Consider the following 21,000-nt stretch of genomic DNA (forward strand, 5'->3'; position numbering starts at 1 on the left):
TGGTGCTTGAAATGGGTCTCTTCTAGGCATATGACTAAAGGAAGATATTCGTGTATAAGAAGCTTAATGGATTCTATATGTGTAAAATAACCGTTGGGGTTCCACTGTAATATGAATGTGCTGGCCATTAACTCTTTATGTGTTAACTATTTATTGTTGAGAACTTGATTCTTGGTCAGTTTCGTCAGTAGAAGAAGGACTGTTGAAAAGCAGTTTCTTCTTCAATCTGGTGATATTGTTTTTTAAAGTTTTATTTTGTATTTGGGAATATATAAAGTTTAAAATTTCTTTTATTTCTTGGCTTTCATTTGAATAATTTTTAACAATGACTTCAGGATGTTTTGAGTGAAGGGAATTTGCCAGAAAATCACATATTTCATGAAAAGTAAGTGTAAAGGAAGGGTTTCTATTTTCAATTTTTTCTTTAATTTGATTTAGAATAATTGAAATATCTTCTTGGGTTTTAGGCTTTTTCTTAGGTTTTTGAGTATCGGGAGGAGGTAGGTCATTTTCAAGAATTTCAGGAGAGGATATTTGTCTTTTAGTTGCAGGAGTAATTTTAGTGCTTTTTCTATCGCTTTCAATTACTAAGGAATTATCTTGGAATATTTTTGGTTGATTCAAGATTTGTAATTCATTGTTTGTTTGTGAGGAAGTGGTTTGGTCTTTTGTAGCTGATGCGTGATTTTGTATGGTATTGGGTTCTGGTTCCATTAATGTTTCGGTATCTTCTTGGTATTGGTTTCGTGGTTGATCTTGTAGCTGATTATATTTATCATTGGTAGAGTTATGTATATTCACGTGGTGGTCAGTTTCCATTTGATTAATTGAGTTGCTTGATGATGATAAAGAAGGACAGTCAGAATCTTGATGTCCGACAATCTTGCATCTGGAGCAGTTTAAACCATCTATGGAAATGTATAGTCGATATGATGTATTGTCGAATGAGATTAGAAATGAGTCAGGAATTGATGCATTTTCTAAAGGACTTATGAACATTTGCCTCCTAAAGCTGAGTACGTGGCTGTATTCTGAGTCTTGCATGCCTACTCGTAGAAACGTCATATTGGAGGCGGATTTTATACCCATAGTTTTTAAGTGCTCTTCAATTAAGCTATTAGGTATAGTAGGACATACATTAGATATGATGAGTCTCTGGGCGGGGGTTATAAGTCTTCTTACTTCAATCTGGTTACCATCAATATTTATATATTTGTGGGAGCTAAGAAATTGATCAACTACATATTTAGAGGAGAGGTAGATGCAGATGCGGTTGTTTGATATTTTGGATGCCCAAACAACATTTTTGGGCTGTACTATTGATCCAACAGCTCTTATATATTCGAAAACTTTTATTCCTTGTATGGTTGAAAGTATAATACCTTGGTCTTTTGAAGGATATTTGAAACTATTTAATGCATTGGAGTAAGATATATGTGACGTAGTGGGTATATTTCGTGAGGTAGCAGCTGATTCCGGTTCATCCATCTTCCCGCTGAGAATTTACGTACATTGGCACAGAGGATCTAAAGCCGGACTTGGCCACTTAATAAAATTAAACAGCAGCCTAGCCTAATTACTTGTTAGTAGCAAGAACCAGCAAAAAGTTGTTGTCAATAATCGATAAGTTGAATTGAAATCGATAAAATATTTTGCCTTTTAAACTTCTGATTTTAAGGTTATTAATAATGCAGTTTTGTACTCACAGAATTCTACGATTTTCAGTACACTGTCACATTAAACTTTGAACAGGATTTTGATTTTAATATTATTCACTATTTACACGTTCAGAACTAAAGAAATAATGGTTTAAATATTTAAATTTTTAAGAGAAACTTTGAAATGCGTCTAAACACTTTGACAGTTTTTTGACAATCTTGTGTAATATTTGTTAGTAATATTATTTCTTTTCTCTTATCGTTTCAGTGGCGTACGTACATAAATTTATTTTTGGATTAAGTCGATCTTGAAGAAGTTATCAGCATCGTTTTAAATTCGAACAAAATGACAATAAAAAAAACTTAAAACAAAAAAGATTGTCAGAATTATAGTGTACATAATATATAAATTTATTTTTGGATTAATTCGACCTTGGAGAAAACTGAATTTTAATTTATTTAATGGTATCATATCAGGAGTTTGATTTTATATTGTTAATTATATATTTTATATTGTTATTAATTAGATTGGATTACATTTATGACTTTTCTCTTAATTCAATATCAATATTTCCTTAGGTATTTTTCATTAAATTTTTAATTTAAACCTGCTTAGAGTAAATATAAGATGACTTGAAACGAATTGATCGAGAGTAGTGAGTTAATGTGCCAACCTGCTATTTCATGACGCTACTCGTGATGATTTCATTTTGTGCCGCTAGTTCCGTGACGCTCGCCTCAGCATTTCACTATAGGTTAAAAAGTAAAATACAACGCCAGTATAGAAGTTTCGCTTTAAAAAATTTCAACGGCCCGTATTTTTTTGGAAACACAAACGTGGAACGGAAAAACAAAGCATTTGCGAACATACGTTTATGTAGCAAATTGTCAATATTTTTTCATGCTGATTCACCTCCTGAACTATGTAGCACTTTCATATAAGAGAAGTGCCGATGTTATTTAAATTTATAATATTCAACAGGCTTTTATGTTGTAATATCTTAGTTATCCTTTAAATGGCATTTAATCTAAGCCAAAAACAAATGAGTCGCACAATCCTGTCATATTTCGAGTTTGTATTGGATCTTTTTTTGTACACAACTACTTCTTTTATTTATGTACTTTCAATGGTATATTATTTTATGATGTATCCTATACACTCTTGTCTGTGTAGGAAGTATAATATAATTACCATTGTCTTCTATTATTTTACAATTTTCGAAAATCTTAACTAACTCTTTAACTATTTGCTTAAAGCTTATAGCTTAAGTTTATTAACTAAATTAGCAGATTTTGGTAATATCAAAATTTCAATTACGATGCAATTGAGCATAGATTTCGTTGCAATTAGTTTCATGTGTAAACGATATATATTCTGAAAAGCGGGTAATAGTGCACTAATTATATAGGCTTGTATTGCTTTCCATATATAGCGCTTAGAGATATTTGTAATATAGATAGAGATTGCAGCTTCAAAGTCAATTACTGTAGCACTGGCTGGATAATAAATCCATGGGGCTATTGTAATTTTTGCAGTACATACAATATAACAATCGTATATAGGTATACTGAGAAATCGAGAAAAATCTTAATTAGAGTTAACTCTGAAATTTGAATGATTTGTGTTAGGACTTTTGCCAATTTCACAGAATTATACTTATTATATAATATTTAAAAAAATGAGAATAAATAAAAAGAATAAATAATTTAACAAAAATCGATAATGCGAGTAATATACAGAAAGCTACAACAATATTCTTTTTTTTTTATTTTTTTAATAACAGCATCAACCACTTTGGTTATTAGCTGTACTATAGGTAAATACATATATACTTAAATCTAAACAGTATTTTTGATTAATTGCTAGATTTACTATTAGGTAAGAATGTCATATTTTACAATTTGTAAATAGGGTTTACAAAACATTAATAGTTACAATTTTTTTTTATTTAAACAAATATACCGGCATCAACCACTAAGGGTTATTAGCGGGGAGACATACACAAACAGTAAGATACATATTGTTACATAAAAAAATATTTTTTACAATCTGGTATATAGTTTAGTCATTTTAAGATAACTTAATAAAGACTGTAAATTTGACGTTAGTATACTTTTTAAATTATCACTAAGGGCACACGCGATTCTTTCGTTCTGGTACTTTGGACACTCAACAATTATATGTTTCACTGACAACTGAGTGTTGCACTTGGTACACATCGGAGCAGCCTCCTGGTTGAAGATATGCTTGTGTGTAAGGAAAGTATGTCCTATTCGGAGTCGGTTGATGATGACTTGGTCTTTTCTATTATTTGGTAAGATGAGTTTGGTTCCTACGTGACTTAGAATATGTGTAAAATAACCGTTGGGGTTCCACTGTAATATGAATGTGCTGGCCATTAACTCTTTATGTGTTAACTATTTATTGTTGAGAACTTGATTCTTATTCAGTTTCGTCAGTAGAAGAAGGACTGTTGAGAAGCAGTTTCTTCTTCAATCTGGTGATATTGTTTTTTAAAGTTTTATTTTGTATTTGAGAATATATACAATTTAAAATTTCTTTTATTTCTTGGCTTTCATTTGAATAATTTTTAACAATGAGTTCAGGATGTTTTGAGTGAAGGGAATTTGCCAGAAAATCACATATATCATGAAAAGTAAGTGTAAAGGAAGGGTTTCTATTTTCATTTTTTTCTTTAATTTGATTTAGAATAATTGGAATATCTTCTTGGGTTTTAGGCTTTTTCTTAGGTTTTTGAGTATCGGGAGGAGGTAGGTCATTTTCAAGAATTTCAGGAGAGGATATTTGTCTTTTAGTTGTAGGAGTAATTTCAGTGGTTTTTCTATCGCTTTCAATTACTAAGGAATTATCGTGGAATATTTTTGGTTGATTCAAAATTTGTAATTCATTGTTTTTTTGTGAGGAAGTGGTTTGGTCCTTTGTAGCTGATGCGTGATTTTGTATGGTATTGGGTTCTGGTTCTATTAATGTTTCGGTATCTTCTTGGTATTGGTTTCGTGGTTGATCTTGTAGCTGATTATATTTTTCATTGGTAGAGTTATGTATATTCACCTGGTGGTCAGTTTCCATTTGATTAATTGAGTTGCTTGATGATGATAAAGAAGGACAGTCAGAATCGTGATGTCCGAAAATCTTGCATCTCGAGCAGTTTAAACCATCTATGGAAATGTATAGTCGATATGATGTATTGTCGAATGAGATTAGAAATGAGTCAGGAATTGATGCATTTTATAAAGGACTTATATATTTATATATTTGTGGGAACTAAGAAATTGATCAACTACATATTTAGAGGAGAGGTGGATGCAGATGCAGTTGTTTGCTATTTTGGATGCCCAAACAACATTTTTGGGCTGTACTATTGATCCAACAGCTTTTACATATTCGAAAACTTTTATTCCTTGAATGGTTGAAAGTATATTACCTTGGTCTTTTGAAGGATATTTGAAACTGTTTAATGCATTGGAGTAAGATATATGTGACGTAGTGGGTATATTTCGTGAGGTAGTAGCTGATTCCGGTTCCTCCATCTTCCCGCTGGTTCCCGATTTTAACTACTAGTAATTAACAATTTGTCACAACCGATAGAAAGCTGTATGATCTGCCAGATATCGGGGGGACTCGAATTACAATTTGTTTTAAAGATTAATATCTTTCAGGTTACTAAACATATTTGTAAATTTACAATTTGCTCCTAAGACTGCTTTTATATTGTTAGGTAGTGAGTGTATTTGTCTTTAACTAATATTTTTAGGGAGGCGTAGAATGTCATGGCTGCGCAACCTGAGAGAGTGGTACGGATGTACATCAAATGAACTTTTCAGAGCAGCCGTCTCAAAAGTTCGAATAGCTATGATGATTGCCGACCTCCGCCGCGGAGATGGCACTTGAAGAAGAAGAATATTTTTAGGACACTCTATTAAGATATGTCTTACGTTAATGTCGCACATAGGGCAATTTGATTTGAAGATTATGTAGCTGTGAGTTAGTCTGCTATAACCTATACGTAAGCGGGTTAGCTTGATAAACAGCTGGCGATTTAAATTTATCTCGCTCCAAGATTCGGTTAAAGGCTTTACGATGTGTAGAGTCGATTGTAAAAGATCCCATTCGGTTTTCCATTTATTTGTCATTTTTTTAAGGAACGATTTGTAGTCGGAAAGAGACACTAAGTTCACTAACACTGAAGAGGCACTGCGTATTGCTTCCCTGGCATGAAAATCTGCTTGTTCGTTTCCTTGAAGTCCAATGTGTGATGGAACCCATATAAAGCGTACTTACTGCTTCGCGTTGTTTAGCAAATGTAATTTTTTTTTACCTATGGGATTACTTGTATAACTGTTCTATCGTATGTAATGCACTGAGGGTGTCGGTAATTATGACAGATTTTGGAATTTTTTGGGTACGTATATAAATGAGGGCTTGCAGAATTGAGTATAGTTGAATTGAGTAATTGACTCTAGAGTAAATACCGTGACTGGAAGATAATTTAAACTGTAATACAATGTTCAGAGTTATAACTGCTGGTCTCACACCATCAATAGTTTTGGATGAATCTGTATAGACATGACAATGATCTGAGGAAGAAGCAAGTATGTTGTAAAATAATTGAATAATTGTGGCATGGGGGTCTTAAGCATATTGTATTTAAAAAGATTTAGATCACATATCGCAGGAGGAAAGGTCCAGGAGGGAGGTGTGACTGTATTTGTCTGATCAAAAAATTTTGGGAATTGAATATTATGGAGAGAGCGATATCTTCTGATTCTCTCGTAAAAGGGAGGGTTTATCCTTTTCTTATTTATATAAGTTTTTTTGAAACGTTCAGCGATAGTGTGATGGAAAGTGGGATGCGAGTTTATCGCACATATGGATAATGCGTATATTAATAATAATTACAAAGCACGTGGTGTTAGTGTGTATTAAGGTATAAAAAATGCTTATTAAAAGCTTAAAATTTTTATTTTAAAGAAGATCTTTTCGGAATTGAATCATTCCATCATCAGTTTACTAAAAGAGAAAGTAAAAATACCAATATTAAAAAACAAGTAAGTTAAAATTTAAATAAATAGAAAGAACACGTTGGTTTTTTACTACTTACATAAAAAGTTGTTAAAAACATTGTATGGCCACAGAAAAACATTGGAAGGACATCAGTATTAAAAAACAATCCTCATGGTATTTACAAAGGTAAATGCAATAGACTGTTAATTTTGTTAATTAATAAAAACTGAAAATGGGGGAGGAAAAAATCTTACATGACCCCCTGGAGCTGGTGAGGTTTTATCGACTTACATTACCTCTGATCTGTGCTGGAGTCTAGGGCTAACTGATATAAAGATGGTATGAAAAATCAGTTAGTAGCCGTCAATGTCAAGTGGAATGATGTAGTAGGAGCAAAAGTCATTGTGCTTCAGTTTGTGAATAGGCCGTTTTTAGTGAAGAATTGTGTTTTGTGTGTAGTAGTATCAATCGCAATTTTTGGTATTTTAAAAAAGAGGGGAGAATGTCAAACAATGAGTGACTGTGATGTAAAATAAATTTGGTATACCAAATAGATAATAGATAATAGATAATAGATAATAGATAATAGAATTATTATCGTCTGCGTCCATTTTGTGCGAAACTCATTATTTATCTAAATTCTGTTATATAGGTTAAGAGGATATTTTTTTCTATTATCTGGTAGATTTTGTAAGAAACTAACAGGGATATCGTCTGGTCCTGGTGCCGATTTTTTTAGCTGGTACTTAAAAAGTGATTAAGCTCTTCCATGGTAAATGTTGTATTAAGACAATTATCTTCAATGCAATCAAAATCTATTAATTGGTTTTTCGAAATCATCTTAGTATTGATAAAATCTTGATAAAAATTTGTTGTTGCTGGAGTTCATTTCCAATTGTTTTGCTAGTAGTTCTGCTATGTCGTTATTAGATGTTACTAACTGTTTATTTTTGCATAAAAATGAAATCCTTTTATGTGTATTTCCAGATATTTTTCTAACATTTTCCCATACGGTGCTTATAGACATATTGGTATTAATAGAAGACATAAATTCTTGAGAAAATTGTTTTTTGTTCTTTCTAGTTATATATCTAGCTTGAGTCCGTAATTTCTTATATTCTATGGTATTTTCAGGTGTTTTGTGACGTGTTAATTTGTTAAAGGATTTTTTATAATTTTAAATTATGTCAGTACAATCTGCGTTCCACCATGCTAATGAATTTCTTTTATGTAGAGTTTGTGTTTTACCTTATGTCTTTCACCAACAAAATGGATTAGTGATATAAACGAATTTAGAAGTTTATCTATGTGATGATTTCCGGTGACTTCTTTTAAGTTCACAATCTTTTAAGGTGTAGCAGTTCTCTTGGATATACTTTTTGAACAAATACCAATCGGTTTTCCTTAGATTCCATTTTGGAATTGGAGTTTTATCAATATCTTCATAATTATTATTGAAAGTGATTTTATTGAAATATTGATTACTTCCATATAAAAATGGGATTACATCCCTTGAAAACTTGGGCGGCAGTACAGGATCACATATTATATATAAGTCGATAGCTGATGAGGTACTTGTATGAATATTATATCGTGTTAATTATCCATCATTCAGCAAGTTTAGGTTTTTTAAGGTAATTATGTTTTCTAAAATTTTTTCTTTGTAATTTATTCCGAGAGATCCTCATATTGGATTCTGCCGATTAAAATCACCAAAATTATTCTGGGAGTGATAATTTGATTTAATAATCGGAAATATCTGCTTCTGTGATTGGTAAGTCAGGTGGAATATATATATATTACAGATATTTATTTTTTGTGGAAAGGACACTGATACTCCTACTACTTCTAATTTACTATTGATTAATACTACCTACTTCCGATTCTTAATTTTGGTTAACATATGTAAGTACTAGTCCACTAGCAACACTAGTCTATTCAGTTTTTATGGAAACAAGAATAATTCCTTATGGTATAACTATACTGTCTTTTAAAGTTTGTTTCTTGTAAACAAATAATTGATAGTGAGATTATTGAACATAATTGCTTAAGCATTTCTAAACGGGTATACAACCCGTTAACATTCCATTGAAGAATTGGATCGAAGATTTTAGTTTATTTCTTGAGATAAATTGTTGTAGTATTACAGTCTTGATGAGCGGCATCATCTGAGTCTAGCATTTTTTGTATTTTGTTTATTATTTTAGTGCATTTGGTCTTCATACTTTTTTCTGAAAAATACGGCTTAATTGTTGTTATCATATTCATAAAGTTGGGTATATCCGATGTGTATGTTTGTAGTAAGCTGAGGGAATCAGACGAGCTAGAATAGTTTTCAAAAAAGTCAAGAGTTTGTTCATAGGTTAAGTTTAAATTGTTTGACATATTGTGAAATATTATTTTTTTTTTGGCATTATTATTTCCTGAAATGATATGGTCGTTTCAGGTTCCTTTTTGTTTCTAACAATATTCTTTTCTATTCTATTTTTGACCTATTTTCTAAAAATCAACATGATTCTTTATAATAAACATTTTAGATGCTTCGTTTTATATCTAAATATTTACGTCTTGGCAAATGTCCTTGGAAATTTTATTTAGTCTGTTTATTTTTATGGACTCTTTTATAACTCATAATAAACATTATTGATTCATCTACTGCTTTGATTTAATCCCTATGCCTTAGAAAGAATCAGGTGCATTAAAGCTACACGAACTTTACGATCCTCCTTATTTGGCTATTAAAGTGTATTACCCTGATAGTCGTTAATATATCTGCAGAAATTTGTGAAAAGAAAATATACATATATAGATAATACATTTAACAATATTTCAGATTTAGGGTAGGAGGGGTGATATCGTTTAGCTAGTGGGGCACTATCGTGTATGCTGAGCTGGAAAAGTAACAAAAAATAAAAATAATTAAAAAAATATTTAATAAACTTAGAAACAATCTAACACATTATCAATATACTTAACAATTTTTTAAAATATTGTTTTCATAAATCTGCCTTCGTAACATGTTTTTACTTGTTTTATATCTTTCGCAATAAAAGCCAAAGTTGACTCCCAACCACGACAAGCTTTATTTGCCCATACTCCACACTCAATGCAGCGATACCAAAGTTTCTTGTTTTTTTTTTAATTGTGATATTTTACGAATTCAACGAGATCCAAATCGCTACTATATGATAAATCCATTTTTATGCATGATTCAGAATCATCTTCATCTTCAATAAGTCTTTTTTTCCGTAGTTTTATTATTTTTAGCAATATTATTTTTTTGTTTCAATTTTTTTACTTTTATATCACCATTCTGCTCTCTTGTTGCTTGCTTCTCAGTTTTTGTATCTCGCTTAGCGTTTTTCTTCAGGAAAATATCCTTCACCGATGTAGCAGTCCAAATTTCTGATTGTTGTTTCTTTGTTTTTGTGGTAGAGTTTTTAAATAGTTTCTTTGGGATAGGAGCTACATGTGATAATTTTAACGACACCTGAATTTGCAGGTAAAGGACCAAGTTTAACTGTATATGTTGATGGTGCCTGCTTCGCAGAAGGTCTTAATGTCAAAAGTGTCTGCTCCGCAATAGCTCTTGATTTAGAAGGTAGCTGTTCCGCAGTAACTCTTTTTGTTGATGGTGTCTGTTTCGCAGTAACGCTTGATCTTGATGGTGTTGATTCAGGAATGGTTTTAATCTCTAAAACTAGTTCTTCAAACTGTTCAAGTGGTACAAAGTCTTCCTCCGAAAACTTGGTGGGGTTAAAACGAAATATTATGGTTAATCTAAAACCTCATATTACCTTTTCCATATATTTTGCTGAAGCTATTTTCTTGTGACATTTTAAAGTAATTACTATTTTAATAGGAGTAAACCACAATTAAAGGTTAAAATAAGTTTATTGACGTTTCAATTTTCACTTCGGAAATCGTTCTCAAAATACAAACATTAATAAATTAAACAAATTTTGTTTTTTGTTACTTGGTGAAAAATTCTTTCATAATTTACTTTTATCTGACTCATTTATATTGAAAATTCAGACACATATTATACATTTTAAAGTTGACGACTTTAAAATTAAATTGCCAATATTGCTGAGTGGGACGACTTTACTGTAAGATAGTTTATTCGGTTACATCAAAGTAACTTCAACTTGAGAATATCCGTTACAAAAAAATCATAGTAATTCCGTAAAAAATTATGACTAAAAACCAGAAAAAAACCTCATAATACTCTCCTGACATGATAAGTATTCTTGACTTCAAGACTTAAGGAAAAGAACTGGTATTAGTGATGTCGTCGAACGTATAGCCAAGCTGAAATGGAATTGGGCAGGTCACATAGCGAGACTAAAAGACACAAGATGGACCAGAAAACTAATTGACTGGCGCCCACGAGAAGACAAACGCAGCAGAGGACGACCACCAACACGCTGGATGGACGACATTAGACGAATATCCAAGAAATGGCAACAAGAAGCACAGAACCGTGAAGAATGGCGCAAAATGGGAGAGACCTATGTCCAGCAGTGGACAGTAGGGGTTGTATAATGATGATGATGATGATAAGAATTGGACTTACTAGGTTACCCTCAATAAACACCAAATTCTGGTTTTACATGATTGTTATTTAGAAAACATAAATTATGTATACTCAATATGTTACTGACTTACTTATAGTGGTATTTTCCTATTATTAACTTCCTCTTTTAATATGGGTAACCAGATCCTACTGCATTCTGCCGAGGAATTAGCGACACAATTGGTCTCATTTAGAACAATTAGAGACGCTTCTTTGATTTTTCTCTTTTTACCATCTGTTTCTTTTAGGATTATACTTCTTGAATGATTCCATTGAACTTTATGTTCATTTTCCCATTCGTGTTTACTTATTTAAAATCTATCAAATTTTCTATTTTTAATATAAGATTGATGTTCACTTATTCTAACATTTAATGACCTTAATGTTTCTCCTAAACAAAACTGATCGCATTCACAAGGTATTTTATAAATACAATTCTTTGTTTTTTTATTTAAATTTTAATAAATTCAACATTTCAATAACATTCAAAACAACAAACACATTGAGATCTATTTTGTCTACAACTAAACCTAACAATGGACAAGAAGAAACAAAGAATTATATTTATAATATACCGTGTAAATGCGATCAGATCAGTGTCATTTAGGTGAAACATGAAGGCAATAAATATAAGAATAACTGAACATTAATCTTAATATTCTAATATTAAATATATATAAATAAATAAATATATATAAAATAATAATAATCTAATATTAAAAATAGAGAATTTGGTAGATCTCAAATATGTAAATACGCATGGGAAAATGAACATAGGGCTTAATGGAATGATTTAAGTATAGTTCCAAAAGAAACAGATGGTAAAAAGAGAAAAGTCAAAGAAGTGGCTCTAATTATGCTAAATGAGACCAATTGTGTCGCAAATTCCTCGGCAGAATGTAGTAGGGTCAGGTTAACCATAATAAAAGAGGAGGTTAAGAAAAGGAAAATACCACTATAAGTAAATCAGTAACATATCGAGAATACATCATTTATGTTTTTTAAATGACAAACATATAAAATCAGAATTTGGTCTTTATTGAAAGTAAACTAAATGTAACACCAAATACTTTCCATGTCGGGATTTTTTTCCTGGTTTTTTCCTCATAATTTACTATGAAATCACTAACAGGAGAATTTTACTGTCATAATGGCATGTGGTTGTCTTTTTCAAGACGAATTACATGTTATGATCTTTTCTGACGGATATTCTCAAGTTAAAGTTGATTTCATGTAATCGAATGAACTATCTTACAATAAATTTGTCCCAGGAACGCAACTCAGCAGTATTGGCAATATCATTTTAAAGTCGTCTACTTTAAAATGTTTATTTATCTAAGTTGTCAATATAAATGAGTCAAATAAAATTGAATTATAGAAGAATTTTTCACCAAGTACCAAAAAACAAAATTTGTTTAATTTATTAATATTTAAAATCCGCAGAAACTAAGTTCCTGTAGCTAGCTGTATACCATGCATCACAAAAAATTTATTTAAAAATCAAAAAAATGTCAAATCTAGGGCTGGAGGTGGTTTGACGTATGAGATGATATTGTAAGAAATCAACAGTATACTATCCTTTCTCGTGTTTGTAAATACACGTGTACTTCTTTTCTTGTAAAATTTTACTTCAAACCTAATTTAACCTAACACAAATAGACATTTTCAACTGAAACTTTAAGACCCCCAAATATGTTTTACAATTTTTTCACCAGCTTGTCACTAAAACGTTTTTCGGGTCGCTACGTTGGATCGCCAACATAGTCATTAGGTTTCTTCTTCCTCTTTATAAGCAATTCTTTTTTTCATTGGCGGATTAATACCTCTAAGGAAGGTTATCACTGCATCTTTTGCGCGGTCGTCTGATACTTCTTCTGCCGATTGGTGACTTATCTCTTGCTATTTTAACAACACGAGTCTTCTCCATTCTGCTTATCTGGTTCCCTTTCGATCTCTCAGCGTATTTCCTATAATTCTTCTCAGTACTCTCATCTCTGCCGTTTCCAGTAGCCTTTGCGTTGTGGCTGTGTCGGGTCTTGTTTCTGAGACATATGTCATTATTGGTCTTACACTGGCTTTATAAATTATTGACTTCATCTTAGTGTTAATGTGTCTGTTTCGCCAAATAGTGTTATTAAGGCATCCTGCCGGTCTATTTGCTTTTTGTACTTGATCCTTCACTTCTCTGTTCAAGTCTCCATAGCTAGACAGTGTAATTCACAGGTATTTTATTTGCATTACTTGTTCAATACTGATGCCATCAATTTCTATTTTACATCTGGTTAGTTCTTTGCTGACTACTATTGTTTTAGTTTTTGGAAATAAGATTGTCATATTAAATTCTTTTGCTTTTACGTTAAATATGTGGACCAGTCTTTGCAGACTATCTTCATCTTGAGCTATCAATATTGCGACGTCTGCATAACAGATTATTTTTATTTCTTTGTTTCCCGTTTTGTATTCTCCTCCTTTGTTAACGATTTTGACACTTTTAATCCTTGTCTTATTCCGCTACCTATTTCTATTTGTCTTACTCTGTAAAACCCTTTTTTTAGGTCAATCAGACACAGAGATGCTGGTCTACTACACTCTAGTGATACCTCAGTAATTTGCTTTGTAAGGAGTATTGCATCTGTCTACGAACTTCCATCTCCTTTCATATTTTTCATCTCCTTTTTTAAATAGTAGAATTAGTTCGCTCGTTCTTCATTCTTTCGGTATCTTATTGTGATTTATAATTTTATTAATTAATGTTGTTAATTGTTCTGTCATTACTCCTCCACAATATTTTAGTAATTCGTTTGGTATCCCATCTATACCTACTGCTTTTCTGTTCTTCAGGCTTTCAAGCATTTTTCGAACTTCCTGTACATTTATATTAAGTTCCTTATTTGTTGTAATATTTGGTGTTTCTTTCGAAAAGCGTTTCCAATGATCATTTTTTATTTTCCTTACAAGTGCATGTGTTTCGTTTCTAATTGTTTTGTAATTTTTGTATGCCTCATGTGTTTTGGTTGACTTCTTTTTCAGGTAAGCTTTTTTCTTTTCTTAACATTTTTCCTTTACTTTTGTACAAAACCATGGAGTTCCTAACCTTGGAAAGGATTTATTTTTATTTATATTTTTTTCACCAAGAAATGATGATATTAGATTAAATTTATGATACTGCTATGATATTAGAATAAATTTTTGCCCAGCTATCTTCGATTTCATGACTTTCTGTGATATATGTGTTTCTCCTTTTTTCTGTTATTCTTTTTTAGAAGAGGTATCTTGTGGAGTCATCTTGTAAGCTTTCAATTTTTATCTTTGTGGTGTATTCTAGTGTTTTGTTATTGCATGTATGTGTTTTCATTCGGATTTTGCAAAATATCAATTTATGATCTCTTTTTATTTCTGCTGGTGTTAGTGCTCTTACATACAAGATTTGAGAGTGCTGTAACTTTCTATTCGACAAAATGTAGTCTATCATAGATCTCTGTCTTCTTCTGTTTTCAAAAATGTATTTGTATGAAAATATTTTTCATACTTTGTGAATGAAAAATGTAATATTAATACGTATGTATGTATTTCGTTGATGCTGCAGAGGTTCGTCAGAAGGTCTCCGTTTTATTTCTGATATTTTAATTATATCGCTGTTTTATTCCTGGAACTGTATCATTGCCAACACGGGCATTAAAGTCACCCATAATGATTATATATTCATCATTTGGGGTCTCGTTTATTACAGTTTGAAGGTGTTCTTAGAAGTTTTTCCTTGTGGTGGTATCTCTGTTGTTCTCTGGTGCATAGATTGCTATCACCGTCAGAGGTTTGACAACCAGTTTAAGTTTTCCACTTAATATTCTTTCACAGGTACATTCACATTCTTGTACTTAGTGTAAAAAATTTTTGTGTACTAACAGGGCGACTTCTTTTATGGCTTTGGTTTCTTTAACAACACCACTGTAAATAATTAGATAGTCATCTAGCATAATTTGACTCTTTCCTTTTTTTTCGTCTCTTGTAGTGCATATATGTCTATAATTTTTTCTACAAGCTCTTTCGTAATTTCCCGCTCTTTTGTGTTTAGAGACTTTACGTTTCAAGTACCGATGCGAAGTATCTTTCTCGTTTTCCATAAATTCTTGATCCTCTTTCTCGAGTTAGTCGTCGTAATAAAATCATTCCTGTTCCGAGGCATAATCCCGTTTCTATGAGCTGTATGGTTTTACAGTCTATCAGTAGTGTGTGCTAACCTGGCTGTAGACCCCCTCCTCCTTTATCCGGGCTTAGGACCGGCAACAGTTGGGTTAAGCTACTCGATCCCCCCAACAAAACTGCAGGCGGAGTTCCAATAAATTTAAGCCCACTAAATTCAAAAGTTATCTTACCCTCTTTACAAGTATCCTAACTAACCCTAAATATATCAACAATAAATAATAGCTTTTGAAATAATAGACAAAATGTTTCGTTTTAATTATTATTCTGAAACTTTTTGTTGTCAATAAAATGTCTAAGAAGAGGCTAAAGTTTTAACCTAACTCTTTTATTTTAATAGTCACTTGAACTGTAGACGATTTTTCTCGATGAATCTATAAATTTATAATAGTAATATAAACTAGCTTTTAGTAATTTAACAAATTATATATCAAAATTTAGGAGATTTAGCTTACTGGAAATGTAGTTAGTTTGGCATGCAGCTAATGGTAAGGTAATATAAATGTGGTAAGGTGTAGAAACTGTATACTACACAGTTATTGCTATGGGGTTATCATGGCTTTGATTTTATCTAGATGTCCTGCTTATATCATGCATTATAAACACTAATTTTTTAACTTCAATTTATAAAGTAGATAGATTGGAAGGTAGCTGGTCGAAATATTGTCTGTTTATAATTAAATTTTAGTCTTCATTGCAATAAAATCATTTCCTGTAAATGCCGTAAAAATAATGTTTTTAGAGATATGTTTTAATGAACACATTTGTGATTAATCTTAAGAATGTAATGTTTAATTCTTGAATAAAAGTTCTAGATTAATGCATTAACCTGAGAATAGGTCTGCTCTTTATGCGAACAGTTAAGCCTGATATCAGTATAATACAGTTAGATGTTACAGTGATACACGAGGTATAGCTAAAAGTAATAACGTTTCGGAAATCTTATCGGAATAACGGGCGCCATAAAACATTAAATTTTTATTTTCCGCGTATACTACGAGACATAGAAATCCGAACGCCTATTATAAATTAATATATTATTAATAAAACAAAAATAAAAAAAAATACAATAAATACACTCACAGGCACAAAAAATTGCATTTTTAAAATAAAAACTTAAAATTTTAATTTTGTATAAACTTTTATTATTTTAATAACGTAAACACAACCGAAACAAACTGTTTTAAGTAATTTCTAATGAAACTTAAGTGCTTATCCAAAAAAATGCATAAAACATCAGAAATAAAAAATCAATATTTTTATTACTTTTAAAAGTGCAACGGTAGCTGTTGGGATTCTAGTGTTACTCTTTTGTCCCTGGTGATGTGAGTATACTGTCAAGTCGAATCAAGTGTCAAGCACCATTTTAAGCTTAATTGCGTTAATTGAATCCCAAGAATTATAGTTGTAAATCCCGAAACAGCGGCTGCTATTGTTGCGTTGCTTAAAGACGGGGGTAGTGAGCGATATGTTGCTCAAAATTATCAAATATTCAATAGTACTGTGCACTATGTTTTTATATATTCTTTGGCAACCGGAGGTTACACTAGACTACCTGGAACCGATCCCCAACGAATAACTAGTGCCCGTGATCGTGATGATCGCTTCATTATCTTACAAAGTCTACGAGATCGTCATCCCACGGCTGTATTAATGCGAAATCGACTTCAGTACGTCTGGAATACTAACGTAAGTAAACGAACAATTAGACGAAGGCTTGGAGAAACAAATTTAAGCAGTAGCAGACCTGCAACAGGCCTACAACTTCTTAGGCGCCATCGAGTTGCGCGGCTTCAGTTTGGCAGAAACCATGCTTATTTTACTGTTATTAATTGGAGGCACGTTTTATTTACCGATGAGTAAAGGTTAACCTTGAGGTCTCTAAATGGCCGCGAGAGAGTATAGCAAAGGTCACATGAGCATTTTGCAGAATGTACCTTAAGTTCTAGGCTAGGCTATCAAGGAAGCTTAATTATAGTGTGGGCTGGAATTTCTTTAGAGGCAAGTACAGAATTGTACATAGTTCCAAGAGGCTCCATAACAGCTGTCAGGTACATTGATGAAAATCTCAAAAACATTTTGGTGCCTTATGCTGGTTTTGTTGGGAATGACTTTGTTCTGATGCAAGATAATGCCAAGCCTCACAATGCTAGAATCACTCAACAGTTTTTAAATTAATTAAACATACCTGTAATGGATTTGCAAGCATTGATTTGTGACGGTATAATTTGCCTACCACATTGGGTATCATTTATAGGGGGCTAAAAGTGGGAACTGATCAATTACTGGGCTAGAGATAGGGTAAGCAAAAAAAAACGAAATCTTTGCGAACGGTCACTCTTGATTTGAATAAAGGAGGGACTGGGAGTGGGAACGCTCCCTGTCTCGTTCCAGGTAGGGCGTGGAAGATTCTCATCGCACCTATCTCTCTTTCCATTCTGTTCCTTTCTACTACCCATCTGTTGCTCTCTAACATCGTGTGTGTCACAGTGTCTGAGTGTCCACAGTATAGGCATCCATCTGTGTCAGCTTTTATAAACCTAGAGAGGTAGGCCCTAAAACACCAGTGTCTTGTGAGCACCTGCGTTAGGAAATAATCCAGTCGCCTGTCACCACAGTCCACCCCCAATCTCTTATGTTTGGGATCAGCATCTTTTTCCTCTGTACCACATCCTCCGTGTTGTGACATTCTTCTTGCCGTTTTTCAATTGACTTTTCCCTTTCCGGTTTTCTCTTGGCCATAGTAAGGTTAGTGTCTCTTCTCTCATAGAATTTTTTTCCTTCCTAGGCAAAAATATGCAACGGAACACATCCAGTGATCGTCCACAAAGCTGCCGCACACACAATTCCGAAGGCGCATGCAACTCGCAAGAGATTTTTTCTGTCCACTTGTGACATTAGCCTCCTTTAGGCCGGTATCTATAGAGAACCATCGAACGTAAAACACCATGTAAAGCTCCGCTCCTTTCGCATTTGGGTCCCTCCATATTGGATATAACCTTCCCCAACGTAGCCGCACTATTCGCAGCCTTCTGGGTCACCTTCCGTACGTGCTCCCCCCATTTTCCACTCTGGTGCAAAATCACTCCTAGGTACCAGTAAGCTAACATCATTAATTAACTGAGAGATTGGCAAAATATATATTATATTGAGACATTAGTTCTATTGGGTATAACCAATCTGATAATCTTATTTTACAACAAATATACAACGTACACATTAGTCACAGGAAAGGCTCAATTACCATAGTTTTCAACTATCCACCCTTTCATGCATACAGAAAGTAACCCAGCTGTCGGATTTATAATGCGTTTGTATATTTATTCTTCGGCTTTTATAATATCATATTATGGTTCCGTCGCTTCTCAGGTAAGAGAATTATTGCACTGCTTTGAAATTATAGTAAAAAATATTGCAGAGTTTTTCTATGTTAAATGCTTTAAATGTTTTAAATTTTGTACAAATAATAATAACAAAATAAAATTAAATATTTACAATCATATAATTTGTAAATTTGCATATATATGTAGTTAAAATATTGACGTGTTTTTCAGTTTCAACCATAATATTGCAATTTTCAGCTATTTTCCAAACATGTATCATTTTTCATCACAGCTACTAAGTCATAAATATAATACACTTTTTCTATTAGGTGAGCCAAATAAAGGGGACTCTGGCAAGAGTTCTTTTTTGACCGGCTTCGGTATGGGTTTTCTAGCTTTCGGACTGAAGAAACTATTGCTGCCATTCTTTATAGGTGCCCAATTGATCAAGAGCGTTTTGATTGCTATGTTCCTGCCGTCTATTTTGGGAGGCCTCGGAAAAATTGTCGGTAAAGGACTGTCTACGTTTTCTGGAATATCTGGCGCTTCGACAGGACTCAATCAGCATCAGCAGCAGATTGAGGATTTCGAGTTTAAAGATGTAGGTCCTTATAATAATGAGATTGGTGTGGGACATCAATTCAATGCGGAAGCTGCAGCAACGAATCAGTTGGCAGAAGTGGATTCCAGTACATCTGGCAATGATATTAGGTAGGTTGTTTATTTGCTTTGATTTTGCATAATAACAGATGTTACAAATAAAAAGTGTATGATTTATTTTAATTTTTAAACGATCATTATTATTAGTATTATTTTTAAACTATTATTATGATTAATATTACAGTATATTCAACCAACTTATATCTATAAACGACTAATAGAATTCGCAGAAACCCTTTCGTTGTAGTAAAAGGCACGGTAAACTGCACTGGTGTTCTCCATAATATTTTTAGTTACTTACTTTGTTTAGATTATTTTAATTTGTGTAAAATGAGGAGCAAAAATTCAAATGGAATTTTAAATCATGACTGTATTTTAAATCATAAATAAAATAAGACTTACTTAAAATCGATTTAATTTTACTACCAAAACGACCGGTTTCGCTTTCTACACTTTGCAAAGCATCTTCAGGTCAAACAGTACACAGTAAATTAAACGCTGAAATTATAAAAGCCCATATTAGGGTGCTATCTTATAGAGATCTTCTTCTTCATGTGCCTTGTCCGTTCCTAATGTTGGCAATCAACATGGCTATTCTGACTTTGTTTACGGCAGATCTGAATAGTTCAGCAGATGACAATCCGAACCATTGCCGCAAGTTTTGGAGCCACGAGTGTCTTCTCCTCCCTGGACCCCTTCTGCTGTCTATTTTCCCTTAAAAGATCAGCTGTAGTACTCTATATTTATTATGTATCATAACGTGACCCAAGTATGCCAAATTTCTTTTGTTTATACTTATTCCTACCTCTCTCTCTTTACCTATCCGGCGTAGTACCTCTTCGTTGGACACGTGCTCAGTCCAGGATATACGTAATATACGTCGGTAAGCCCACATTTCGAAGGCCTCTACTTTTTTCATCAATGTTGCGGTCATTGTCCACGCCTCCATTCCATATAACAAAACTGGGAATACATAACATTTCAGAAGTCGAATTTTGAGAGGTAGGGTGAGGCTGTTAGAGGTGAAAATTTGCTTCATGCTAGTGAACGATGCTCTTGCCATTTCTACTCTTATACGTATTTACTTCGCTTGATCCCAATTTGAGTTAACTGGTGTTCCCAAGTAGATGTACGAATCCACGTGTTCAATTCTTTCATTGTCTAATATCAGTTGCTGCGGTGGTTGTTGGGTTTTGCTTACTAACATCCATTTGGTTTTTGTGATATTTAGTCTGAGTTCGTATTGTGCACTTGTTTTTTGTATCTTACTCATTAGGCAACTTAGTTCCTCCATGCTACTTGCTAGAATCACAGTGTCATCAGCATACCTTATGTAATTAATTATTTCTCCATTTATCTTTATGCCTTCTGTGCTTTCCTCCAGCGCTGTCTTAAATACTTCTTCTGAGTATATATTAAAGAGAATAGGAGACAAGATACAGCCCTGTCGTACCCCTTTCTTGATCTCAATTTTATTGGTCAATGTAGATCCTACTTTCACTTTAGCTGTTTGACCCCAATAGAGACTCGCTATTGTGCGAATGTCTCTGTAGTCGA

The 21,000-nt window shown here is 32.7% G+C and overlaps 1 protein-coding gene across 3 annotated transcripts in view; it reads left to right on the forward strand.

Annotated features, from left to right (window-relative positions):
* Osi24 (Protein) overlaps window positions 1–21,000 on the forward strand; it is a 146,715-nt gene that overhangs the window by 43,923 nt on the left and 81,792 nt on the right. For 2 of the 3 annotated variants that reach the window (XM_072535518.1, XM_072535519.1), the window contains exon 3: window positions 19,218–19,494. In XM_072535518.1, the coding sequence (XP_072391619.1) occupies window positions 19,218–19,494 (277 nt within the window). Of the gene's footprint in view, window positions 1–19,112; window positions 19,495–21,000 lie in introns of all 3 variants that reach the window. The other variant, XM_072535517.1, reaches the window with a different exon arrangement.

Source organism: Diabrotica undecimpunctata, chromosome 6, assembly GCF_040954645.1.
Source record: "Diabrotica undecimpunctata isolate CICGRU chromosome 6, icDiaUnde3, whole genome shotgun sequence".
In the NCBI taxonomy this organism is placed as follows: Eukaryota; Metazoa; Arthropoda; class Insecta; order Coleoptera; family Chrysomelidae; genus Diabrotica; species Diabrotica undecimpunctata.